Source organism: Asterias rubens, chromosome 17 (genome assembly GCF_902459465.1).
Source record: "Asterias rubens chromosome 17, eAstRub1.3, whole genome shotgun sequence".
Taxonomy (NCBI): domain Eukaryota; kingdom Metazoa; phylum Echinodermata; class Asteroidea; order Forcipulatida; family Asteriidae; genus Asterias; species Asterias rubens.
This window is the reverse complement of record NC_047078.1, coordinates 4320356-4348203: the sequence shown is the minus strand read 5'-3', so window position 1 is coordinate 4348203 and position 27848 is coordinate 4320356. Positions and strand designations below refer to the sequence as shown.

Sequence of the window (27848 nt, the reverse complement as noted above, 5' to 3'; positions counted from 1 at the left end):
TCTTCATCTTCTTGCTGAAAAGATAACATCTTTAAGCCAAAGTATACCTTCACGTACATGAAGGCCTAATACAGTACAAAGGTTTTTTTTCCAAGAAAAATATTAATAAATGAATAAAAAAATAATAAAAAATAATAATAACAAGAGTAAACAATAAGACTAAATTATTCTCACATTTTTGCTTCATCTTGGCACCATTCTCTTGGTATGATGTACAGGTATAAGACTTCTATCTAAGTTCTTCACGACAAAGCCAGTAAATTTTTTTCGTCTGGCTTTTTCTTCTTGAAAATATAATATTATATACAAAATTCAAAAAAACAATCTTGTCTTTCTGAAAAAACCCAAAGATGATCAACTGGTATATTATTTATTTACCTTGCCATTGTGATATTAGTCATAATTGGATGTTGGTTTGTATTCCTATTTTTTCTTCATGTGATTATCTCCATGTATGAATATTATTCTTACTCTTTGGATCCTGACTAACAACACAACACACTGATCCATCATTTACTTATTAACTCTTTGTTAAACCCTTTCATTCCGTCTTAATTCCTGACCCCACATGCACAAAAGGCATCCCTTACCAAACTCACACATTACCCATGTTTTCTCAAGGTAACTCACCCAATAATGTGTCAGCCCCCCTCACGTATTGTCATGCTAATGCCCTTTAAAAAAAACTACACAGTATTGATCTAAGCCCCCTCCACTATTGTCCCACCTCCACTAAACACCCCTGTGGAGCCCTGTGAATGGTATAGCCCAGGTCGCTTCTTTGTGCACACAATTTTCTAAGTGCTTGGCTTACTGCTTGCTAGCTTGCAATAAGTCCTGTTTATGTATGGATTTTTTACAGACTGCGGTACGATTTTGACATCTTATTTGGGGGAGAATTCACCCCGATGGTTCCTTCCCATGTAAGTATACATTTCTTGTCACCTCACTAAATTATCAAACCTTTATTTCATAACATGTTGTGGTCGACAATTCAAAGGTTTATCTGTGTGATATAGGGAAGGAATACGGTCGGGGAATTTTGTCAAAAGGGTGACATTTTCTTTTTTTGTTAGCAGCCTGTCAGGTTCCATTATTTTCACTAGGTGCCCACCTTTCAGATTGCTTTATACACACCGCAATGCTATGTACAACTCATAGGGAGGGCATAGTCTACATTCAGATGCACTACATTGGGATGAGGGCACAATGTTTATTTTACGTCTCAGACAGGTTTTCACCTACTGGATTTCTGCACTGTGTTTTTTTTTTATTATATGGAATTTTTGATCTGCCATTCTTTGGACGCATGAGAAACTATATAAGCAATGAAATCAGACAGAGTTGTCGATTTCACTTAAACTTGCCTTTTTAGGAACCTTACAGAATTGGTTTTTGCTAACAAACAGTTGCTGGCAGTGTAAGCACTTAATGTAATCCACTATATACATCAACTGACCAACCTGCAGAAGTTTGAGGTCGATTGACCATCTGGGTTGAAAATAGTGAAAAACTGTTTTAACACATTTTGCATGACATAAATAAATATAAAAAAATGAATTAAACGCTCACTGTGCGATAAAATCCAACTTCTAAATTAGACAGACTTCTTAAATTTCAGACAGAAATATTTCAAGACTGTGGTCGATTTATAAAGCCATTATACACTTTCGGTACAGAAAAAAAAAAAAAAAAATGTTCACAGATTTACAAATAACTTACAGGGTTTACAGAGGGTAATATTCTCTTGAAATATTGTTCCATGAAATGCTTTACTTTTTGAGAAAACATTAAAACAATATCAATTCTCGATAGCGAGAATTACAAATTTATTTTGAACACATGTCATGACATGAGGAAACGTGCAGAAACAAGGGTGGGTTTTCCCGTTGTTATTTTCTCCCGACTCCGATGACCGATTGAGCCTAAATTTTCACAGGTTTGTTATTTTATATAGAAGTTGTGATACACAAAGTGTGGGCCTTGGACAACACTGTTTACCGAAAGTGTCCAATGGCTTTAAGTACATTTCTGATCTTAGTTTAGACAAGTTTTTCTTACAAATGTATGTTCCTTTAAATCTGTTTTCCGTATGCATTGGACGATAATGACCAATTTTGAAGCACAAAAAAATGTTTGAGAGTGTAACTGCTCTCCTACACTATTCGCACTCTTAAAACTTGTCCAAAAAAAAAAAACTTAAACAAATTAAAGTGGAATGAAAAACAAATCCTGGTGCAAAATTAACTTGAACCTTGAAACGCACGTGAAATCAGTAAATAGTTTGTATTTTCGGTATCGACAACAATTTGTGCAACCTGCGCAGGCAAATCGTGCGTACTGCCTTGCTTCGCTAGGCTGTGCATGAAAAGAATGAACCCTGATTTGAACATACCCCCTGAGTTTCGGATCATACTTGTAGCTTCAGACTTTTTTGTCAGCAATGACTACCAGAACTACCCCTTCAGTTTTTATCTTGAAAATCTAAACTCTTATCTTTAGAATAATATTGTGGTTTACACACTCTGTTTACAACTCGTGTTATTATGCACAATTGCACACTGAATTTCGCAATCAAGTTAAATTCCTTAAAAAGGTCGTGCCCCCCCCCCCCTCTCCTTCAATTCAGTTGGACGCATTCAAAACTCTTTTCATCAAAGTATCCACTTCATACCAAAGTTCAACCAATTTCTGTCTGAGAAACATAAAGGCGGCCTAGTTGGTAAGCTGTCATAAAAGCCGGTAACAGACCCCATGATGCGCATCGGCACACAAACACACTGACTCAGCGCTGATGGGGTTTTCTTTTGCTGTTACAAACAGCCATTCTCAGGGTAAAATAAACGTGACAATGGAGTTGAGAAAGGGAACGTTGTTTGTATTAGCTATTTTCCCAACCACTGTTGGGCAAGTTGGAAAAAAAGAACGGGAGTACAAGTGTTAAGTTGTCAAACAAGCCGACTGGAATAAACTTGGTCTTTCATATTTCTGCTGTCTGTAAAAACATTTACTGCCTGCGCTGTATTTGTACAGCAGAGATTTCTAGCTGTGTGTGTTTTGATTTGGGGGAACGCTTCACAATGCTGTAAGATGGAAATACTGATAAAAATATGATGTCCGTAAAAAGGTAGCGAGGGTCCCTTGCTATATTGCAGCGTGGTTGTACAGTTTTACAAAATGTACCTTGTGTGAATGGACAGCATTTTTTGTAATGTCCATGGTCCCTTCTCAGGGTGGCCTACCAGATTCAAGCCTGCTTCAAAGCCTCTTAACATCGTTGTAATCATTATAGCTCCATGGTGTACAGGGCTCGAATTTGGGGAAAAAATCCACAAGACCGCAGGGCTTGTTGCTCAGAATTTTTGCTGGACCGGAAGATTTTTTACAAGACCAAAATTTTATTAGGAAAAAAAAAAGTTAACACGATAGAACAGCAGGCCTTTCTCATCCCTTAGGAGGCTTTTTTTTTGCTGTGAAACCCAATCAATAAAGTTCCACATACCTACTTCACGTCATTCTCGCCGCCTACAAAAAAAAATCGTCCCCGCTCGCTCACTCCCCGGGTGCATAAACATAAATGGTTTGAGACTAGATGTACAAGGTGTGGGCATGAGTAAACTGAATGGAAAACTTGTATGCAGCCTGATGCACGTGAAAAAAGGACGGATTGACGTTCCGCAAGCGTGCTCAGAACACTGATTTGACGACAAGTAAAACAAAAACTTTTATTCTAAATGAGATTGAAATACATTTTTTAATGAAAGATAATATATTTCATATAATTATTTGTAATAGGAACTATGTTAGTATGCATAAAAAAAAAAATAAGACCGCCGGACTTGTTCGGCATAAAGTTTACTGGACCAAAGCTAAAATCACTGGCCTCGGGCCTGCGGTCCAGCGTAAAATTCGAGCCCTGAGTGTAATTAACATCAGTTTAAGCTTCAAAACAGCTCAAGATTATCTGTATGTAACTGTTGCAGGAGATGCTGCTGTGGCATGGCCTGCCTATCAAAGCTGGATCTATATCCTTCAAGGTTGCTCAATAGGCCTTGGTGACTAGTGAAATTTACTACTCGACTAGTCTCGCCTCAAATAGTCTAGTCTCAAGATGCATTGCAGCATGATGTTTGTTGCAGGCACAATACAGTAAAGTTCACGCTAAAAGGATTGAAGGATTGTGTCACCAATATCTGATTATGTTTCAAAAGTAAAATATGTTGTCATGAATAGTCATGAGCTACATGTACACAATTAATTCACCAAGCAGGTACATGTAGTTGTGACTACTTTTGTAGTAGTCGTGGTGGCATAATTAGTCAAATAGTTGAAAAACGGTAGGAGTCGCGAATCGACTGAGCTGTCAACTGTCGTGACTACGACACTAGTCGCACTAGTTGCCCAGGCTTAGTCTTGGCCTTCATGCTCCTTTAATGGTTTCCAATAGACTTTATTTAATCATTTCCAATGTAGGTGCTCTTTGCATTTTTAATTCACATAGACTTGAAGATTTTCCAATGGAGGTGCCCTTCGCATTTAAAATTCCCATAGACTTGAAGATTTTCCAATGGAGGTGTCCTTTGCATTTATAATGAAAATGGCCTTGCCCTTTTAAAAATGAACACGCAGGTCTGTTTTAATCTTGTTCGTGTACTCATGTAGAATCAGACTGCTCAGTGTTTTATCTAACAAGAAGACAAAGACTGTAAGAAGTTAAGTAAGATGACTACCTTATAAGGCCTAAAAGCAAAAAATATACATATTTAGTTCTGCATTTTTGAAAAACAGGAGGAGGGCCTTTTTTTTTTTTTTTAATGGCCGCCCAACACATTTTTTAAGACAACTGGCTAAACTAACTGTGTTGATTATTGTCCAAGTTTAAATTGTTCGTCTGAGATCATTTGAAAAACTTTTTATTTTGTAAAAACAGAAAGAAAAGGATGCGGCCTCTAAGGAGGAAGCAGGCAGGGATGCTAACTAAACATGTTTTTTGAGGGGGCCTAAGAAAGAAGACTTAATACACATTGATTGAAACATCTTGTACCAAGTCTTAGCTAACCTTACAGACTGGGGATCTCTCATCACCCAGGAACACCCAGACACATATTTACATGAGGCAAGACCTCCTCTGACCCAATGATAAACATTGAGATGTATAGCCTCACTGCTGAAGTAGGAGCTATGGACAGATGACCTTGTTGCTATGGTGATTGACCCCTGGATTTATCACTTTGTTATTCAGTGGGAGTTAGGAATCAGATTCAAGTCTGAGCAAGTCAAAACTGTGAATAAAAAATGCAGCCAGTAACACTAACAGGGTGGATATTTAGGGATTATAGTGCTTGCGCTTTAAAAGCTTTTTGTAAAAGATCCATACTTACATGTACATTAGAACTTTGTTTGTCCCCGGGAAAGTTTTAGCAGCCTAAATTTTTTAAACATGTATTGGAGGCCTGTATACTTTGTTTCAGAAGGGCAAGGGCGCCAAGGCATTTTCTCCTTGTTAGAGGGCAACTAGGAAATTGCACGAGGCAATCGCCTTCGTTGCCTCTGTAAAGTACCAGGACTGATAGTATTGTTATAATTGTATTTTTCCTCAATGGTTTTTGTAGTGACCATCAACCAGTTTCAAATGTAGAAACATTCACACGCTAAAAAGTTTTGTTTACACATTTTAAAAATGTTGATGGGGTTTTCATTTCCAAGTTGGTTTTCTCTGGAATAATTCTCTGGGGTTTTCATCCCACATCTAAAACTTAAACTTCCTTCCTTGATGCTCTCCATGGGTTATTAGCTACACGAACATGTAATAGGAGACTTTCCAACGCTAGGCGGCAGCAGATATACCGGGTCAATTTCCATTGTTTACGTAGTTCTGAACATGCGCATAATTCTGAGAACAATGGATTTACCTGGTAAGTCTGCTGCCCTCTATCGTCCCAGAAAGTCTCCCATTGATTTTTAATTGTTCTGAGAAGCATTGGCTTCATATAAACCAGGATATTCCTTGAAGGATTTTGGTACCTTTTCAAAATGACCATATATTTACATTAAACTTACAGGGTTTGAAGATAGTGGAAAGCTTCCCTTTAAATATTACTTACTGAGGTGCTGTAGTTTTTGAGAAATTAGTAAAATAATGTCCTTAAAATACGTTTGTAAATGATAAAAAATAATTTTCGTCTCATGGGTGAGAAAAAAATTATTTTTATGACATTTTATTTTCATTTCCCAAAAACTACAGCACCTCAGCACGTAATATTTTCAGGGAAGCTTTCTACTATCCTTATCTTCAAACTGTGTAAGTTTAGTGTAAATCTGTGGACATTGTGTTTTTTGTCCTACAAAAGTTACATAGACCCTTTAAAATGGACTGTGTAAATGTAGCGCTGACCGAAACATTTCGGACATGTAAAAATAGTTTGTCATTGGGTGATTAGAAATATCACCCCATACAATTCCATACTGTATATATCTACATTGACTGATAAATATCAGAGAAGCCATAAAATTTCAGCTGCTAAACCGACCAGCATTGGTCCACTCAATTTTTGTAAGGCATACTCTCTGTCAACAGCCACAAATTAAAGGAGGACTATGTCCCCTGAATACATGTATACAGTACAAATATGTAATTGGGGTTATACCATTTACCTCAGTTTATAACATCCTACGCTTGTTTGTTTTTCTGTGGGAAAGCAGTCTTGACATTCTGTTAATAATTTACAGATGAATGAGAACAAAAGGCAGTCCATTTTTGATGGAATGTCTATGCACGGAGTGTTAAAGGGTACTTTTTCCTAACAAAAAACACACTGTCCACAGATTTACATTAAACTTACACAGTTTGAAGATTTTGATAGTAGAAAGCTTCCCTTGAAATTTTACTTACTGAGGTGCTGTAGTTTTTGAGAAATGAGTAAAACAAATAGTTTTGTCTCAGTTTCAGCATGTAAAAACGTATTAACCAGTTATGCTATGGTTTTGGTATAATATCATAACTGGTTAAGGGGATTTGACATGCTAAAATAATTTTGATCTCATGAGATCAAAATTTTAATGTGACTTGTTTTACTCATTTCTCAAAAACTACACAACCTTAGTTAGTAATATTTGAAGGGGAGCTTTCCACTATCATTATCTTCAAACCCTATAAGTTTAATGTAAATCTGTGGACATTTTGAAAAAGTACCCGAATCCTTTAATACTGATTTAAAGTAATAAACAAAACTAAAATCATTTTTCATGGGAAAAATGTGATATACTGCAAATCTTGACAATCCGATTCCTGTCATGCTTTGTTTTTGAAAGGGCAAGGGCACCAAGGTATTTTCTCCATGGTAAAGGGCAACCTACATGTATGAGGAAATTGTCAATTTCTACTGTCCGAGCATTTCAAGGGCACCAAGGCAGGGGGCACAGAGACAATCGCCTTCGTTGCCTCCGTGAAGTAAAAAATAACACATCTGTTTTTGCAGAACCACTTTACGGAGAATTGTAAACGGTCCTCACCTCAGGTGTTTTAACTGGCGTTTGGCCAGTGGACCACTGTAAAAAACACAAGGGAGAATGCTGAAGGAAGGTAACGTTACCTTTGCTCAATGGTTGCACCGATATCATTTTAAGCCCGACCAAGCAATTTTAAGCATCATGTCTTTTCGGTGTGAGTAATTCACAAATTTTAATTAGAGACTGTAAACCTACTCACTCGAGCTACATGTACATTTATTTACTGTTGTTCCCCGACACTGGTGTACATTACAATGTAAACACACTCACCTGGGTGTGTACATTTCACATATAGAGCTGTAAGTAATGATGTTTTGTACGTGACCCAACGCGAAGTCAGTCTGTGGCACTACATCATGATGTCCGGTTTAAACTTCACAAATGGCCCGTAGACGCTGCCTTTTCTCTCGGTCCAATCCAGCCTGTAATTTGAAATTTTCCGCCTTCACGACTCTCTCTCTCATTATGGGGAACACAATGCGCCTGTCGCAACATCCCTGCTAGTGTTATATCCTTAAAGGCACTGGACACTATTGGTAATTACTCAAAATAATTTTTTGGCAAAAAAGCATACTTGGTAACGAGCAATGGAGAGCTGTTGATAATTGTGAGAAACGGCTCCCTTTGAAGTAACATAGTTTTTGAGAAAAAGATTTCTCACTCAAATATTTGAATCTAACATTAAGACTTCAGGCCCGAAGCCTTTTTTAGGCATCTGAAAGGACACAAATTTGTGCAACAAGGGTGTTTTTTCTTTCGTTATTCTCTTGCACCTTCGATGACCAATTGTTATGTTGGGATACACTAAGTGAGAATGCTGGTCTTTGATAAATTACCAAACATGTACAGTGCCTTTTAAGGACTGTAATGTAATGCACATGTCATCTTTAAACAAACCCTGCTCGCTTTTCTTAAGACTGCCGCAAGCTCGCTGACTCAAGACAGGAATTATTGTAACCAAATTATACCCCTTTAAGGTGGCTTTCATTGCTAATGGAAAGGTGTGGGTAGAGGGACCCGGACATCGTTCTCTTAGTGCTTTTATCTTTGGCATTGTTGGTGTCAAAAGACATGAGAAGGAATTGCAGGAAATTTTGAATTATCTATGAAAAGCCAAGAGGCATCTTATTACTGTTCTTCAGTTGTAATTTCACTGTAAACACGTACACCGACGGATGCCGATGATACTTTTTTGACAGTAAAAAAAAATTCTGTTAATTTATTTATTTTTCTTTTTTTTCTTCTTCTTTTCCATAAATAGGATGAAAATGGTATATGCAAGTTATTGCTTGAGTTAGAGATGTCAAACAAGAACAGACAGACTTAAGTCTTATTCTGGGTTGGGATTTTTTTTTTTGGGGGGGGGTTAGGGGGGGTGTGGAGTTTGGCTTTGAAAAATTGTGATTAAATAGCGTATGTACTCTACTTGGATCAACCCTCGTGATGTACTCAATAGAATATTTCTACTTTTTTCCAAAGGACCAACTGTCGTGCCTAGTTTGGTATAATGACAAATCCTTTTTACTGTGTATGCAGATGAGATTTTTGATCAATGACTGGACAACAGGTGGATTCTGATCACATTGTGTCGAGCCATAATGTACAAAACCCAAGGTTACATTGTAATGTATGATTCATCCAACCTAATGGCATCCGACTACTACTACTACAGCAAAGTAGAATGCAGCACTACCCTGCAGAGTACTCATTACTATTTTGTGGCACGTCCCATGGCCAATCAGTCTTTTTCACTGGAGCCAAGGTCTGGTGTTGTCAGCAGCTGAGTTGGGGTTCGCATCCAGGCCATAGACACTTGTGCCTTTTTGAGCAACGCCAGACTCCTACTCCTAGTGGATGTTACACATGATGCCTATGTACAAGGTACAGTACATTAATTGTACATACATGTACATGTAGAAACCGTTAAGGGAGTAGCCCTGTTTCAGCCCCAGGAATAGGTGGCCAAGCAGCCTTTTTCACTGGACACAAGGTCTGGTGTTGTCAGCAGCTGACTTGGGGGTTCGAATCCAGGCCATAGACACTTGTGTCCTTTTGAGCAAGGCCAGACTCCTAGTGGATGTTACACCAGTTCATGCATGTGTACATTATATGTAGGAACTGTGAAGGGAGTAGCCCTCTTTCAGCCCCAGGAATAGGTGGCCAAGCAGCCTTTTTCACTGGACACAAGGTATGGTGTTGTCAGCAGCTGAGTGGGGGTTCGAATCCAGACCACAGACACTAAGTTGTGCCCTGGAGCAAGGCCAGACGCCTAGTGGATGTTACACCAGTTCAATCATGCATATATGTATAAACAGTACATAATGTACATTACATATGTAGGAACTGTGAAGGGATTAGCCCTGTTTCAGCCCCTAGGACTTAGTGGCAAAGTGTCTGATGGTAGTACGTGATTTGTTTAGCCCTCACCTTGAAGTCAGTCTGGCCTTGTGATGTTAGGTGATGCAGGGCTGTATGCTTCGTTTTTGAAAGGGCAAGGGCACCAAGGCATTTTCTCCTTGGTAAAGGGCACCTATGAGGAAATTGTAAATTTGTACTGGAGCATTTCAAGGGCACCAAGGCAATGACAAGGGGCAACGGAGGCAATTGCCTCCGTTGCCTCCGTGAAGTATCAGGCCTGGTGATGTCTCATATTGGTAGTTTTGTTTTATTTCAACTTCCCATGGCTCATTAATTATATGTCATGTACATGTCATGTACATATATAATAACAACTGTTTTGGTTTAACCACACAAAATTTTTAATTATTTGTAGGACACATGTAGGTCAGCCCTTGTAGTTGGTGAAGTTCCTACTTTTTTCCAAGGGCCATATATCATGCTTGACTACGTGTGTCCTGACTTCCCTTTCACAAGCGTAAATGTATCAGGCCTGAAACTCTACACACAAGACCCGATAGTGATAGTGTGTCTGTACCGATTGTCTTGGGTTGCTGTATAATTATGCATGAATTCTGCGGTAGGGCAAGCTTCGCTCATAGCAGTTGCAAGCAGCGTCTCTGATTGACCTCACTTCAAGAGCATCTTCTGACCACATTTCTGAATCTAAACACAGCCGAGTAGATTGGTCATAATTCAACCGAGCATCTCAACCATTCTAAAGGGCAAATAAAATAAAAACATGGTTAGCGTCCCCGCCTGTTCCTTTTTATAGAGGCTGCCTCCGTTTTTTTGTTTTTTTTATTTATTTTTTTATTACGCAATTCGCAAAGTATGATACACTGTATGATCTCAGACGAACAAAATTAATTTTAGAAAAACAGCCCAGCCAGTTGTCTTCAAAAAAGCATTGGCAGGCCATTTTGGAGAAGGAAAAAAGATCTTCCTTTAACAAAAAAAAAGGCAGGACGCTAAACATGTTCTGTTTTTTTGGGTTGGGGCTTTATATATTCCCTTTACCTATGAGGGCAGGCAGTGGCCTCATAAACAGGACAGGATCATTTTGACCTTTGAGTTACTAGCTTTGAGCTAGAATCAACACGCAGTGTAAACACAACGACGATTCCATCGGTCGTTGTCGTTCTGATGAACTCACTACTGCTTGCTCGATTTTTTTATTTTTGTCTGCGTCGTCGCTGGCTTGTGTTTCGAAGGTGCACTTGACAAGGATTAAGGTCCAGGATTTTTTGTAATTTTGTGAAATGTGAGGAATGTCAACTGTTCAGAGGGACTGAAAGTTTGATGGTCTCAAATGGATAATCAGGCGTACTCAGCCGAGGAGACTGGAAACTGTCGGTAAGTCATCTTCATCAGGACTGTACCAGTTTTTGAAATTTTGCAGGAGCTATTGTAATTAAGCCTGGAAATTCATGGAGGCCAAGCTCTCAGTTGCCCTGGTCTTGTCCTTGGTGCCCCTTCCAAAGTTTTTAATGGTCTTTAAGATTTTCCAATGGAGGGGCCCTTTCAAATATGGCTTTGCCCTCTCACAGAATCTTTGTCACTATATTAATCCGGCAATCCAAGCTATACATTTGTACCTCCAAACTGTAACACTCAAGTTGGGACCACTTGCTATAGTTGGGACGATTCTACAGTTGGGAAGATTCCACAGTTGAGAAGATTCCACAGTTGGGAAGATTCCACAGTTTGAACGATTCCACAGTTGGGACGGAATATGATGATGTATTCAACATTATTATAGTGTCAGGGGCCTGGTTTGACCATGGAGTTCTTCCTCCATGGTTTGACAGAGTACTTAAGTTAGAACCCAAACCATTCTAATCTTACTACATTTGTAGCAGCTGGGGTTGGTCACAAAAATAAAACTACCTTGCATTCAGACAGCTCAAAGTTAAACCTGGTTTTAAAATAAGTGTGTATAAAAGATGCTCCCTTTAACAATCTACCCTGATTCACTGGTCACCTGTGAGGACTTAAAACTGGTTGTGGTTGTTTTACACAGTGCTAACACCATGCTAAAAGATAAAACCAAAGTGGTTTAGCGTTAAAACCACCCTCTCTGACCGATTTTACTCAAATGGTTTAAACACTCTATGGTTTAAACTTGACAAGTTTTAAAAGCGTTCTGACACACAAAGTTAAATTGAATGAGTTAAAACTGCTTGAAACCATTTTTAGTACTGTGTCTGAACGACCTCACAGAAAAGGAAAGAGGATTCAAAATGCCACCACAACTTAAGGGTAGTCTTCTTGGAAGACGAGTAGTTCTGAATCAACAGGTTTGTCAGAAATTAGTTTTTGTGGGCATTGTGGTTGGTCTCTTTTCATTTGAATTGGGGGTCTACAGAGCAGGGTTTGCACTTAAAATTCATTCTAAAGAGAGGGTTGACTCTCTAGTATTTGTTTTGTAAACGTGACACCATGAAAGCTTATGGGTCTTTAACTGCTGAGTTGGGGTCACTTTTGTTTGAGAGGTCATTGTCCAAGATGTGTTGGGCCAAAACAAAAATGGATTAGTATCCTGCAAAAAACTGTAAGTGTTTTTTTTTTTTTTTTTTTTTAAGAGTGAGTTAATTTATCTCTCTTTTATTCAAAATGGCCGCCTGACATATTTTCAAAGATAACCTTTTTTTTTTTCTAATTTTGTTTTTCATCTTTTTTTCTATTTAAAAAAAATAAATCTTGAAAAAAAGAAAGAAGAATAAAAAAAAGGAGGCGGCCTCTGAAAAGAAAGCAGGCAGGATGATAAACATGTTTTTTGTTATTTGGCCTAAAAGAGAAACTATGTGGCATTTTGTTGTTGAGAATGTCCGTCCTTCAGAGACAATAGATTGACATGTCCGAGTCAGTGGGTTGACAACAATCAATAAACGGATCAAAGAAATGCCGCTGTGGAGCAATAAATTCATCCACACTATCAACAACACACTTCTTTAAGTTCGGACTTGAAGGTTTTGCAAACACCAACATGGTTCCCTTGTCATAATGGGTTACTCCTGCCCGACCTTAAAGTCCAATCTAAGAAACTAACAACGTTTTTCTTGCACCTCAAACTAACAAAAGAAGAACAAAGTATAGAAAACAGACTTTGCTTTGCAGTTTTCCTTGCACAGCATGTAACTTTTGATTTGTTTTTTAAATGAACAGTTTTAAAGGCACTGGACACGTAATGGTAGTTGGCACAAATTTCTTCATTCATTTATTCCTTTTTTATTAAAAACCAACTGGTAGCACAAAGCTGAATTATGTGGCACTACAAGGCCAATTGTAATCCATTTCTGAAGTTGGTTATCAGGAGAGAGAAGTATGCCAGTATAAAATAAAATAAGTTATGGCATTTAAAGACATTGGACACTATAATTGTCAAAGACCAGTCTTCTCACTTGGTGAATCTCAACATATGCATAAAATAACAAACCTGTGAAAATTTGAGATCAATTGGTCGTCAAAGTTGCGAGATAATAATGAAAGAACAAACACCTTTGTCACACGAACTTGTGTGCTTTCAGACAATTGATTTTGAGACCTCAAAATTTAAATCTGAGGTCTCGAAATTAAATTCGTGGAAAATTACTTCTTTCTCGAAAACTACATTACTTCAGAGGGAGCCGTTTCTCACAATGTTTTATACTATCAACAGCTCCCCATTACTAGTAACCAAGTATTGTTTTATGCTAACACATAGTTATTTTGAGTAATTACCAATAGTGTCCACTGTCTTTAAATGATGTAGTTGTTAAAGGCACTGGACACTATTGGTTATTACTCAAAAAAAGTTGTTAGCATAAAAACTTACTTTGTAACGAGCAAGGCGCTTTAACAAACAGTATTTTCCTGCAAGGTATGTGGGCCTACGCTTGAATTATGAGACCTATCATATAAGACAATGTAGTGGTTTACAAGGTGCTGTGGCACAATATGCTGCCAATCAAACTCAAACCAGGAACACCAGTTACCAAGTAAGGTTTTATTTATTTGTACCCACAAATATTTTTGAAAAATTTCACCCCTGTGAATCTGTTTTGGCTTGTTTGTCTATACTGATATTTCTAACATTCGATTCATTTAGTTTGACCCCATCACAAATGCACCCTGCACTCCATACACTTCATGTGTAATCTGTCGACCCTGAAAGCTCAACAAAGTTTCTTGGTATTTGGTCATCCCCACTTGGAAGTCTTCCCATTAGTGACGGGTGCAAGTGGAAATGAAACACCTCAAAACCTAGGTCTACATTGTATTTAGCAATCTGCTTCTGTTGGATGGGTTCTTCTTTTTTTTCTTCTAATTTTAAGCAATCTACTTTTGTTGGATGGGTTCTACTTTGTTTGATGGGTTTTACTTTGTTGGATGGGCTCTTCTTTGTTTGATGCGTTCTACTTTGTTGGATGGACTCTATGTGATAGCCTTGCTTGTTCCCATCTGACCTTTTTTTGCTGAAGTACTTTTCTGGAGACTGACAAAATTAACTCCAATGGGGAAGCATAGTAAACTGGGCTGCTAAAAAGTACAATGCTGAAGGCACAGCTCCGCGCTGTAAATATACCCAACCACGCTGTAAAACGGTATGGGAATGCGCAGAATACATGTAACATGTGGGAACGCACGGTAGATCTAGAATAACACCAAAGCCAGTCTCAGTAATTTCTGCGAGGCTCTGGAAGAAAATGTCCAATGGGATTACGGACTCTGGTTCTACTTTGTTGGATGGGTTCTTTTGTGTACTGGGTATGCTATGACCATGGGGCTGTGACCAAGTTGCCGTATAAAGAACGATTGAGTTTGTAAGTTGTGTTACAGACACTTCGCTGATCCAAGCAAATATTCTGATTGTAGATGTTGGAGAGTCACTATCAGGCCTGTATGCTCTGTTCTTGAAAGGGCAAGGGCACCAAGTCATTTTCTTCTTGGTAAAGGGCACCCTATGATGAAATTGCAAATTTGTACTGGAGCGTTTCAAGGGCACCAAGGCAATGACCAGGGGACACAGAGGCAATCGCCCTTGTTGCCTCCGTGAAGTATCAGGCCTGCACTATGGTGAATGTGGATTTAATTTATCGTAAACTAAGGGTGACTTGTTTGATTAAAAAGTCCAACACCTGTGGCATGACCCTGCCCTGCGGTAGACCATTTTTTCTTATCTTACCTTAAGCTAAGCACTTTTGCTAATTTACCTCCATACATGATCCTTCTGTAATTCCAGTATTAGATTAACCAGTATTGTCACCTTGTGGCACTTTTCTGAAATCAATATCAAAGATCAAAGGCAGGTACTGAAGGACTTCATGACAAGCAATTAAATGTTAAATTGAATGGGATGAACAGGTGTAAAAAAAAAATGTATCTTTATCACATTTTGTGATTAAGAACAATTTATTATTTAAGGCATTGCATGGAGAGGGTATCATATCAATAAATACTTGGTTGGCGGTAACACCATATGTGTATCTACTTGCTACATGTACATGTACATGTTGGTTGAGTTTGTTATAGAGTAACTGTCTTGCTTTATGTTCTACTACCGCATAATAGATTGTTTTATTTATTCGGGAGACTTCTCAGTTTTAAAAAAACACTGTCCTGCTTTTTTACTACCTGGGCAAAATAGGCTGGAACTACTCCTTTACCATAGGATCGTTAACTGCACTTTCACGGATTGAGTTCTTTTAAATTAACAATTTGTTGTTTAATTTTTTATTTTATTTTTTTCAGATCTGTTATTTAAAGGGTTTGGGTGACACAACACGGGTTTGCATACATATGTACATGTAATGTAAATTAGTGTACACATGTACGTGGCTTAAAAGATATTGATGGTAGAAAGCCTCCCGGGAAATATTACTTGCTGAGTTGCTATATTTTTTGAGAAATTGGTAATTAGTTCCTTTGGCCAAACGCTAACTCAGAGATTTGTTGTGCTTTAAAACATTAGAGCTTTATTAAATGAGGCACTTTATGTTGATAACCTGTGAGTCATCAGCTTGTATTGTGCTTCATTGTAAACATGTTAATAGACCCTACTTATGGAACAATGACTCAAGATCCATAAAGGATTCATAATATTAAGTTCTTAAAGGCAGTGGACACTATCGGTAATTGTCAAAGATTAGTCTTCACAGTTGATGTATCTCAATACATGCATAAAATAACAAACCTGTAAAAATTTGAGCTCAATCGGTCATCGAACTTGCGAGATAATAATGAAAGAAGAAAACACCCTTGTCACACGAAGTTGTGTGCGTTTAGATTGTTGATTTCGAGACCTCAGGTTCTAAATCTGAGGTCTCGAAAACTATGGCACTTCAGAGGGAGCCGTTTATCACAATGTTTTATACCATCAACCTCTATCCATTACTCGTCCCGAAGAAAGGTTTTATGCTAATAATTATTTTGAGTAATTACCAATAGTGTCCACTGCCTTTAAAAGTGAATCGCTTTGTCTGGACATGTTTGCCTGATGGGCATCCCAAAGCGCTCAATTATTTTTACGACATTTGTGGAGAGAAGTAATTTTTAATTACTACATACATTTAGTACACTTGTGGGTAGATCTCTATTGAGGGGAGTGTTGCCTCTGAAAAAGAGCCGGTGTGGAGAGCTATGTACACTGTCATTTTATGAAATGGATTTTCACAGGTCCACCAGCTTCTTCACTGGTCCCTGGTTTGGGATTTCCTTTCAACATAAGTTTTATACTAGACTAGGTAGATGTGATTGAACCAATATTCATAAATACCTCAGACAGTTTCGCTATTCCTATTGGTGGAGAGCGCGTCACGTGGGTGTGTATAAACCTTCGTTTATGACCAGTTAAAAAACGTTAAAACATGGGCGTGACACGCGAGCTTGCACCTGTTCTTATAAGACAGTTTCTTCATTCCTATTGGTCGAGAGCAAAGGCTGAAACAGTTGTGCCACGTCACGCGATACGTGCAACGCAGCATTCCCTTATAAGGAGTTGTTTACCCGAGGGCCTTACCATTTCATAGCTAGAGGGGTGTTGTGTTGGAAGAAATTATTGAACAATTATAATTTTTGCATTTCGTCTCTAAAATTATCAAGAACCAGGCCTCGGCGGGTTTATACCACGAGTTCAAAACCTCTTCACCACACATTGATTCCCTTATTGAACGTAGCATTGACAAACAATCAACTAGTCAGTTGGACAGAATTATGACTGGTCCTTTTAGTGTTTTTTAGGGTCTGTAAATGTTTGGTAATGACTGGAAATTAATGGCAATAAAAACAGCAGCTTTGGATAGTATAATGCATTTTGAGAAATATTTCACTTTGAAGTACTGGGGAAATGGAAAAAAGTAATCACTTTTATCGGCAACAATTTGAATATAAGAAACTTAACCTTGTGCAGTAGGGCCTCTTTAGATTGTGTATTTCTATAGGGTTTGTTCTTCTTGCGCACATGGACATTACAGTTTGGGGTTTCAGTGATATATTTGTAAAAAATGCGACCAGCTTTTGAGAAGAAAAACATTCTCAGTTTAATTTTATTGTATACAACTACATTTATATAGAGTAGTACATGTCCTCTCACCAAATAAGTTGCCAAATAAGTTTGTATCACTAACATTTATTTAAAAGTTATTACCAAATGTACATCCATGCCTTTAAAGCCATTGGACACTTTTGGTAAACAGTATTGTCTATCTATATAAAATAACAAACCTGTGAAAATTTAGGCTCAATTGGTCATTGGAGTCGGGAGAAAATCACAGTAAAACCCACCCTTGTTTCCGCACGTTTCTTCGTGTCATGATATGTGTTCAAAAGAAATTTGTAATTCTCGCTATCGAGAATTGATATTGTTTTAATGTTTTCTCAAAAAGTAAAGCATTTCATGGAATAATATTTCAAGAGAAGTCTTTCACCATTACCTTCTGTAAACCCTGTTTGTAAATCTGTACCGAAAGTGTAATGGCTTTAAACTGTTTGCCACTTTGCCACTATCTACAGTTGATGTACTTGACCAGAGTCTAATGATGTGCATTAAGTGAATACCCCCCCCCCCCTGGCTGTCCACAAGATGGTACATTCCTGTTTATTCCTTCATGCTAATGGGGTATTATCTACAGCTATTGAAGACCCCCTACCCTAGTTGCCTCAATGGGTACTTGTTTGTCCTGGTGAGGTCAGACTGCTTCACCTCCACTGGGATTTATGAGCCCATTAGGGAACTGGTGGGGAGCCTTTGTAGGTGACATGTAAAGCTGGACATGCATTGCCTTTTGTGGTCCATTTTGTACAATCGTCTCCATGGTACAATGGTACAATGAATGTTATTTCTGTTTTCATGTTGTACATTTTGCTTTCAGCTTCTCTGGGGAAGTTACACTATCAACTGCCTTAAAGGCAGTGGACACTATTGGTAATTGTCAAAGACTAGCCTTCACAGTTTGTGTATCTCAACATATGCATAAAATTACTAACCTGTGAAAATTTGAGCTCAATCGGTCATCAAAGTTGCGAGATAATGAAAGAAGAAAACACCCTTGTCACATGAAGTTGTGTTTAGATGGTTGATTTCGAGACCTCAAGTTCTAAATCTGAGGTCTCGAAATCAAACTTGTGGAAAATTACTTCTTTCTCGAAAACTATGGCACTTCAGAGGGAGCCGTTTCTCACAATGTTTTATACCATCAACCTCTCCCCATTACTCGTCACCAAGAAAGGTTTTATGATAATAATTATTTTGTAATTACCAATAGTGTCCACTGCCTTTAAAACTCGACAATAGACTGGATGGCCCACTGAATTTACATGATTAGTTCGAAATCCAGAATGTTATAAACTTCTGCTTGTGGTGGTGTTCACAGAGGTTTTTGAAATCCTCTGAAATAAAACACCCAGGAGGTTCAGGGGGCTTCATCCTCTAGACCAGGGGAGACCCAAGCCCACTACTCTAGTCCTTTATATTTGGTGATTTAGAGACTCTGTAAATCCTCTGAAATGTTACACCCAGGAGGTTCAGGAGGTTTCATCCTCTAGACCTTGGGGACACCCAGACCCACTACCCTGCTTCCGTATTTGTGGTGATGTGGAGAGTCTGTACATCCTCTGAAATGTAGCACCCAGGAGGTTCAGGAGGTTTCATCCTCTAGACCTAGGGGACACCCAGACCCACTACCCTGCTTCCGTATTTGTGGTGATGTGGAGAGTCTGTACATCCTCTGAAATGTAACACCCAGGAGGTTCAGGAGGTTTCATCCTCTAGACCTAGGGGACACCCAGACCCACTACCCTGCTTCCGTATTTGTGGTGATGTGGAGAGTCTGTACATCCTCTGAAATGTAACACCCAGGAGGTTCAGGAGGTTTCATCCTCTAGACCTAGGGGACACCCAGACCCACTACCCTGCTTCCGTATTTGTGGTGATGTGGAGAGTCTGTACATCCTCTGAAATGTAGCACCCAGGAGGTTCAGGAGGTTTCATCCTCTAGACCTAGGGGACACCCAGACCCACTACCCTGCTTCCGTATTTGTGGTGATGTGGAGAGTCTGTACATCCTCTGAAATGTAACACCCAGGAGGTTCAGGAGGTTTCATCCTCTAGACCTAGGGGACACCCAGACCCACTACCCTGCTTCCGTATTTGTGGTGATGTGGAGAGTCTGTACATCCTCTGAAATGTAACACCCAGGAGGTTCAGGAGGTTTCATCCTCTAGACCTAGGGGACACCCAGACCCACTACCCTGCTTCCGTATTTGTGGTGATGTGGAGAGTCTGTACATCCTCTGAAATGTAACACCCAGGAGGTTCAGGAGGTTTCATCCTCTAGACCTTGGGGACACCCAGACCCACTACCCTGCTTCCGTATTTGTGGTGATGTGGAGAGTCTGTACATCCTCTGAAATGTAACACCCATGAGGTTCAGGAGGTTTCATCCTCTAGACCTAGGGGACACCCAGACCCACTACCCTGCTTCTGTATTTGTGGTGATGTGGAGAGTCTGTACATCCTCTGAAATGTAGCACCCAGGAGGTTCAGGAGGTTTCATCCTCTAGACCTAGGGGACACCCAGACCCACTACCCTGCTTCTGTATTTGTGGTGATGTGGAGAGTCTGTACATCCTCTCAAATGTAGCACCCAGGAGGTTCAGGGGGGCTTCATCCTCTAGACCTAGGGGACACCCAGACCCACTACCCTGCTTCTGTATTTGTGGTGATTTGGAGAGTCTGTACATCCTCTGAAATGTAACACCCAGGAGGTTCAGGAGGTTTCATCCTCTAGACCTAGGGGACACCCAGACCCACTACCCTGCTTCTGTATTTGTGGTGATGTGGAGAGTCTGTAAATCCTCTCAAATGTAGCACCTAGGGGGTTCAGGGGGGCTTCATCCTGTAGATCAAGGAAGACCCACCATTTTGTAACAGCTCTTTATTAATGGTGTCGTTGAAAGTATTAGGGAGACTGCGCCCTCTTGCCTCAGGCCCCCTAAAGTGCTTGTTTGTTTACACACATTGGTCAAAAAAACAGATTGTCTGTAAAACCACCTCAGATGTTTGTTGACATTGTCAACAGAAGAATGTAGTTTAAGTTTTAGAAGTAAGGCCTTAAAAAATAAAAACATGTTTAGCGTCCCCACCTGCTTCCTTTTTTTCCCCCCCCAAAAAAAAAAAAGGATGTACTAAAAAAAAAAAAAAAACCTAGCCATACATGTAGGCCTATGTATTGAAAATTGAAAAATGTGTCGTGCTGCCATTTAAAAACTAAACAAACAAAACATCTCCTATGTTCAGGTACACGTAGATGTAAAAAAAAAACGGAAAAAAAGGGCGAGTCTTCTCAGATTCAAATATTTTAGTCAGAATTGACCCCTTTCTCAAAAACTACATAACTATGTTATTTCAGAGGAAGTAAATTTTCACAATGTCTTGTACATGTACATGTACTATCAAAAGCCTTCCGTTGCTCATTACCATGTAAGTTTTTATGCTGATAAACAATTATTTTGAGTACTGACCAAATATTTAATATATTTTTATTTTATGCGTGTGAGAATACTGGTCTTTGACAATTACATGTACATGTACCAAACGTGTCCAGCAGCCGATTTCATGAAAAACGCTAGGATTAATCATATCCCGAGTAAGGACAAGTAACTCGTCCTAACTTAGGATGGGTTCAATGCATCCAAACGCCTATGGATACAAACTGAACTTGTCCTATTCCTAAGGTTAATTCTTAGTTAGGATGAGTTTGGTGAAATAAGACCCTGCCGTCGATTTCACAAAACTCTTCCTAACTTAAGACTAATCTTAGGACTTAGGACGAGTCCCAACCCTGCACTGTAGGATGCAGACCTTAAGATTAATCCTTAAGACGAGTCCTAACTCTTTGTGAAATTGACGGCTGTGCCTTCAAAGTCCTATAAGTCGATAATGTCTGACCAATTGTCATTTTTTCCCCCTCATTGCTACAGGTGTGACAAACTAAGCAGTCAAAGTGTCTATCACGGCAATCTTTCTCCAGTCGGACCCTAGTGCTTCATCCCGCAGCATGGAGCCCGACACACCCAACAGTAAACCACTTAGGAACAACACCCAGACTCCACCCAGTAACCACACACCCCATCGGAGTGGGCGACACAGGTGTGTGAAATGAAACCCCCCTTGACCCTGACGCACCCATACCCCTCCCAGGCTTTTATGTTTTGTTTTTGAACAGGGCCAGGGCATCAAGGCATTATCTTGGTAACGGGCACCCTATGGGGAAATTGTTAAAGGAACACGTTGCCTTGGATCGGATGAGTTGGTCTAACAAAAGCGTTTGAAACCGTTTGTTATAAAATGAATATGATTGGAAAGATGTTTTAAAAGTAGAATACAATGATCCACACAAGTTTGCCTTGAAATTGCGTGGTTTGCCTTTTGCTTTGCGAACTAACACGGTCGGCCATTTATGGGAGTCAAAAATTTGACTCCCTTAAATGGCCGACAGTGTTAGTCGACGAGATAAAAGGAAAACCATGCAATTTCGAGGCATGTTTGTGTGGATCATTGTATTCTACTTTTTAAACATCTTTCCAACCATATTCATTTTATAACAAACGGTTACAAACTCTTTTCAAAGACCAACTCGACTGGTCCAAGGCACTGTGTTCCTTTAATTTCTACTCATGAGCATTTCAGGGGCACAAAGGCAATGACCATGAGGCATGCAGGCAATCGCCTCCCTTGCACCCTGCCCCCTGGTCACTGCCTTTGTTCCTTTAATATGCTATACAGTAGTACAAATTTACAATTTCCTTATAGGGTGATCTTTACCGAGGAGAAACGCTACTCAAAAATCAGGATTTTATACTCAATGATCCAGTTCGGGCGTTGTGTTCTTGGATTTCAAGAACATGTAGGATTGTTGTTCATGTATTTTCCAACCGATCAATGATGATGTACAAATGAAGCACCATATTGTACAGTGTTGTTCTCGACTGATCCCTGTTGAAAAATGGTGTGTGGTCATGTTCCGAGTGCATTGTTCTCGGGGTCATGTTCTCATCGTTCGGGCGTGCGAACAGTGCACTAGGGCCAATAATTGCCAATCAGAGTGCATACAAAAAATCAGTCTTAATATTTTGCTCATGCAAAAATGCCGGGGCGAAATAATTCCTTGTCCTATGATAGGCATGCCCAACCAGGACTGACTAATAAAACTCTTCCGCGGTAGCACGGTTAATTACGATCCTATAAGCTAAAGTATTAGTCCCAGCTTATTTTCTATACCATCTGCCCGGGAAGTAGATCAAAAGCAGGACAGTTCTTTTCAGAACTGAGAAGTCTCCCGGACACCCGAACAATCTACTCTGGCGCGGTAGTAGAATAAAGAAAGACGGTTCCCTCAAAACAAACTCTACCTGGCAAGTAGATACACATATAAAGTTACCGCAAACCAAATATATATTGATACCTCACCATGCAATGCCTCAAATCCTATAAAAACTCTTCTTCTTCTCGTTTTCTTAGGGATCGGTATCGAGACCGAGACACAGATGAAGAGAGTGAGAAGGGTCACCGTAGCCGACGCCGTCGGGAGCGGGACCAGGAGCCGCGGGGCGAAGACTACGAGGCTGACCGATCTCATCGGAGTCACAATCGAAGCAGTCGCTCGGTAACGATCCAACCTCCTCAAGCTCTCACCACGGACGATGAAAGAGATGAGGTAAAGTATATCTCGTTTTGTTTAAAAACAAGGGCACCCTGTGAGGAAATTGCAAATTTCCAGCAGGGCACCAAGGCAATGACCAGGGGGTATGGAGGCAATTGCCTTTCTTGCCTTCGTGAAGTATCAGGCCTGTCCATCTGTGGAACAGAACCATTGGTTTCAACTCGAAGTTGCGATCAGTATGCTCTGACCGCTTTCTGGAGAAAAGGTTCAGAACCACCCAATTCATGAAGAGATTATCATTACATGGTGTTACCGCGAACCTTACTATAATGTTCATTTACTTTAATGTTGCATTTATCCACACAATGTTTTTATTGTTGCTTTCTGATTGTATTTTTGCATGCAAACCCAATCCTTCAAAGTCCAACTGCATTTTGTGTTTGATGTTGTTTGTTTGATTTTGCTTTACATAGGATCACGATCACGCATACCACCATAATCAGCGTCCAACAGTTTCTGTATAGAGTAACTGAATGGTGTTGGACTGAGAACTGAACTAATAAACTGATTACACTCTACATGTAAACTCTGAGTCCATTATGTTTTGTATAGACTAGAGTACATGTAGTCAGTACGTAGGCCTATTGTTTTGGATATAATTATTGTCAATGTTAACAAAACATTTTGCACAAATTCTTTCGCACAGTCAATTTTGTACATCCCTAAAGGATTTTATGCATTTTGATCCTTTTTTATGTAGGGGCACATTATGATTCTAATTTTGCTGTTTGTATATTTATTTTATATATATTTTTGTATTTCAATTAATTGTTGTTCTCTTTGGGATCAGCAGGATTTCTGTTTCTTGTAGGCAATCCTTCTGGCTCCAGCTGTTTCTTTTTCCTCTCCATATTAAATTGCTCATGGCTGTGTTTTTATATGTTTTTACCGTGTTAGTCTGCGTTATTGCTCTTTTTATCTACCCAAGAAATGAAATAAATATAAATATTCAAATTTTGTTTATATCAGGTTCTTGAGGTCGAAATCCTGCCACAGGATGACAACTGGGGCGACAACACCACCGCCATCACCGGTACCTCGGATCGCTCCTCCATGGAAGACCTTACGCAGCTTGCCAAAAGCATGGACAGTACCGGGTTCGATTGCAGCCGCTACGTCGGCTACGTCTTAGCGGTGGTCATCGGCCTGGCCGCGTTCTTATCCCCGATTGCCTTTGTTGTTCTCCCCATCGTGATGCAGAATCGGTCCCCGTGCGGCACGGCGTGCGACGGCCTTTTCATCAGCATGGCGTTTAAGCTTTTGATTCTACTCATTGGGAGTTGGGCTCTGTTCTTCCGGAGACCCAAAGCGAGTTTTCCACGAGTCTTCATATTCCGTATGATCGTCATGGGCTTGCTGCTAGTCTTGGTCGTCGCCTATTGGTTGTTCTATGGAGTTCGCGTAATGCAACAAGAACAGGTTGATTATAATGGTGTGGTATTGTACGCCGTCTCGCTCGTGGACGCGTTGTTGTTTGTTCACTACATCGCTGTGATTCTTTTAGAGTTGCGCCAGCTTCAGCCGATGTACGCCATTAAAGTGGTGCGCTCGCCGGACGGCGCCAGTGAATACTACACCGTTGGGATGTTGAGCATACAACGTTGCGCTGCGTGGGTCCTCGAACATTATTACCGCGATTTCAAGATCTTTAACCCACACCTCCTCCGAGTGCCGACGTCGAGAGTCGCCAATAAAATCTCCAACTTCAAGGTGTACGACGTGGACGGCGGACCCAACGAGTCTGTCACCAACCGCTCACGAGCGATCATGGCGGCGACGGCCCACCGTCGCGATCAGAGTCGCAATGAGCGCTTCTATGAGAAGCAGGAGTACGAGCGACGCGTGAAGAAGCGCAGAGCTCGTCTGGAGCTAGCCGCCGAGGAAGCCTTCAATCACATCAAACGCCTTCATGAGGACCAGAGTATGAGTGCTCATGTGATGGACCCGACGGAAGCTGCTCAGGCTATCTTCCCATCAATGGCCCGCTCGCTGCAGAAGTATCTCCGCGTGACTCGCCAGCAACCGAGATGGACTATGGACGCCGTCATTGGACACCTCACCATGTGCATCAGTTACAACCTCTCCCCTAAGGCATTCCTAGAAGCATTTTTCGAACCAGGGCCCACTATCGTTCAGAGTGTACGCGAGGGCGTTGCCTCGCAACCATGGGAGCTGGTTTCGGACACATTGGTGTCCCGCCCCATCAAAGAGGGCGGGACGTTTCAACTTCGGCAAGGGGAGGTGATGCTGCAGGTATATGTGATGAGGATACCGCACTTGAAGTTCAAAGAGGAGGCGTACGACTATAAGAACAATAGGTTTGCCCTACGTCTCCAATCGGAGACTTCAGTGTGAGAACTTCAGGTAAAACAAAAACTCAAAACACTTCTGGTTTCTTTCAGCGAGGCACCAACTTCCTGCTCGCTATGCGAAGAAGCAGATGAAATTGTTAATTGTACAGTTGTGATGTAAAGTAGATAATAACATTGCAAATTGTTGAAAAGTACTGTGTCACAGAGATGTGTGTTTTGCACCACGCTACCAGTCCAACAAAGTTTGGCGTTTTGTTTGTCAACACCGTCATCAGTTTTTTTGTGAACATCTACAGAAGTACCTTGTGGTTGCGTCAGCAGTGGAGATTCTGTGCTCTAAAGAATACAGACAGAGTCGATGCGGCGATACTTGTACATTGTTGGTTCTTGGAAGAAAAACAAAATTCAGTCCTCTTGTTTTCAACACTGTATAACTGTCCTGTAAGCATTTCACAGTTTCTTTTAGAAAAGACCGCATTTATCGTTCGTGCTGTGTCAGGGGTAATTGGGATGGTCACTGTGATTCATATCAAAATAGAGGGAGACATTGAAGTTTTTTTTTAATTCAAGAAAACTTACAGATTAAAAACTGGTTCGTTTGATATTTACCGAACCGTATCACACCATTAAGTTCACCTGTTAACAGTTTCTCTCAGCCTCATTACGTGTCCGAATTGGCAGATACGGCTACGGCTAATGCTTAATCACAATGTCATCATGCATTGAAGTATAAGATGTCCTTAGCAACAGCCTTAGCAACAGCTGTAGCCGCAGCCGCCATTTCAGATACAGCCTCAAATTCAGGCCTGGGCTAGATTTCACAAAGAGCTAAGACTGGTCTTAACTCAAGTTCTTAACTTGTCCTAAGTTAAGACTAGCTTTAAGTTTTGACTAACTCCTCGGGGCTATCTTGGTGAAATCAACCTTCGGAACTTCATCTTTGAGAGGGCATTCTCATTTCGCCAAGGACACAATAAACTTTTGTGGGGGGCGCCAAGGCAGAGGTGGTGGCCTGTGTGTAATTCCAGGTTTAAAGCCAGCTAGCTTAAAGCTTAAAGCCAGCTAGCAAGTGTGTGTATCGTCCGTGTCAGTGTAAACCAGTACTGAGCACTGACCTTTTGTATTCTTCATAGTATGTTTAATCGGCATATACATGTATAGGAATATGGCATAATATGTATAAAAATAATAACGATAATAATAATAATAATAGTGCGTGAAACAGTTGAGTATGTACTATGTGTCAGGAAACAGCTTTTACTCTCTTTTTTTTCTTTTTAGTTTTAGTTTTGTGGAGCATTGTACAATTAAAAAAAAGTGCACATGGCTTGCTGATATTTATCATAAGATTCGTAACTAGATATATGTACAGAGAGATGTCGATTGTGAGTTGGGGTAACATTGTGTACAACATGCAATCAACAGGGCCCAATTTCATGGCTCTGCTTACCGCCGAATTCCGCGCTTACGATCACGATTCCCCAATACGTGCAAGCGCCGGATATCTGCGCTAGCCTTGGTCGAATGCCTTGAAAGCGTAGAATGCCTAGTAACATTCAGTACGCCCACGCAGAAGCCAAAATTTGACGCTAATCCGTGAAACACGCTTGCAGTAAGCACAGAATTCCCTGCTTCCGTAAGCGCCGATTCTGTGTTTACGGTAAGCAGAGCCATGAAATTGGGCCCCGGTCGGCTATGTCTTGATTTGAAGGGTATGTTTCCACTGCACAGAATGTGTTCGTAAAAAAAGCAAATGCTCCAAACCTTTTTGGTTGATCATTACCATTTAAGGTTTGCGGTGGCATCATGTAAAAATAACTTTTTTTGTGAGTGGTGGCTCTCACAAGAGCCCGTTTTGATGCTTGACGTTTCGATCAGTGTGGTCAGATCGTCTTTCAGCATTCTTCTTCAGAAGACGGTCCGAGCACACTGACCAAAACGTCGAGCAGTACAAGCCAGCACTTCTCAGAGCCACCACTACTCACAAAAGAGATTTATACACGGTGTCACTGCAAACCTCACTTTACATGTAGTATTTTCCACCACGGATAGCCTTTAAGGCACTGGACACATTTGGTAATTGTCAAAGACCAGTATTCTCACTGGGTTTAATCGGTTGTCGAGTTTGCAAGAGAATAATGAAAGAAAAGACACCCTTGTTGCACTCATGTGTGTGTTTTCAGATGCCTATTTTTCAAACTCAAATATTTTAGTGAAAAATTCCCTCTTTCTCAAAAACAACTTTACTTCAGAGGGAGCCGTTTTTCACAATGTTTTATACTATCAACAGCGCTCAGTTGCTTGTTACCAAGTAAAGATCTTATAAATGCTAACTAATTTGAGTCGTTACCAAAAGTGTCTAGTGCCTTTAAAATAAATCAAATCAGGTTGCATGTGGCAAATTGTTTACTTTTTCTTCAAGATGTTG

General features: G+C 40.1%; 1 protein-coding gene across 1 annotated transcript; it reads left to right on the top strand.

Moving 5' to 3' along the window:
* The first annotated feature begins 813 nt into the window (after positions 1-813).
* LOC117301460 (vang-like protein 2-B) lies at positions 814-27030 on the top strand. Its single transcript, XM_033785471.1, has 4 exons — positions 814-923; positions 21367-21535; positions 22907-23102; positions 24078-27030. The coding sequence occupies exons 2-4, from the start codon at positions 21444-21446 to the stop codon at positions 25461-25463; spliced, it is 1674 nt and encodes a 557-aa protein (XP_033641362.1). The 5' UTR covers positions 814-923; positions 21367-21443; the 3' UTR covers positions 25464-27030.
* Positions 27031-27848: the final 818 nt, after the last annotated feature.

Bases quoted from the DNA above. Each gene is read 5' to 3' on its own strand.
- LOC117301460 (XM_033785471.1), top strand. From the start codon at position 21,444: ATGGAGCCCGACACACCCAACAGTAAACCACTTAGGAACAACACCCAG. The intron at 21,536-22,906 runs GTGTGTGAAATG...TCGTTTTCTTAG, and splicing joins CATCGGAGTGGGCGACACAG to GGATCGGTATCGAGACCGAG. The intron at 23,103-24,077 runs GTAAAGTATATC...TGTTTATATCAG, and splicing joins CGGACGATGAAAGAGATGAG to GTTCTTGAGGTCGAAATCCT.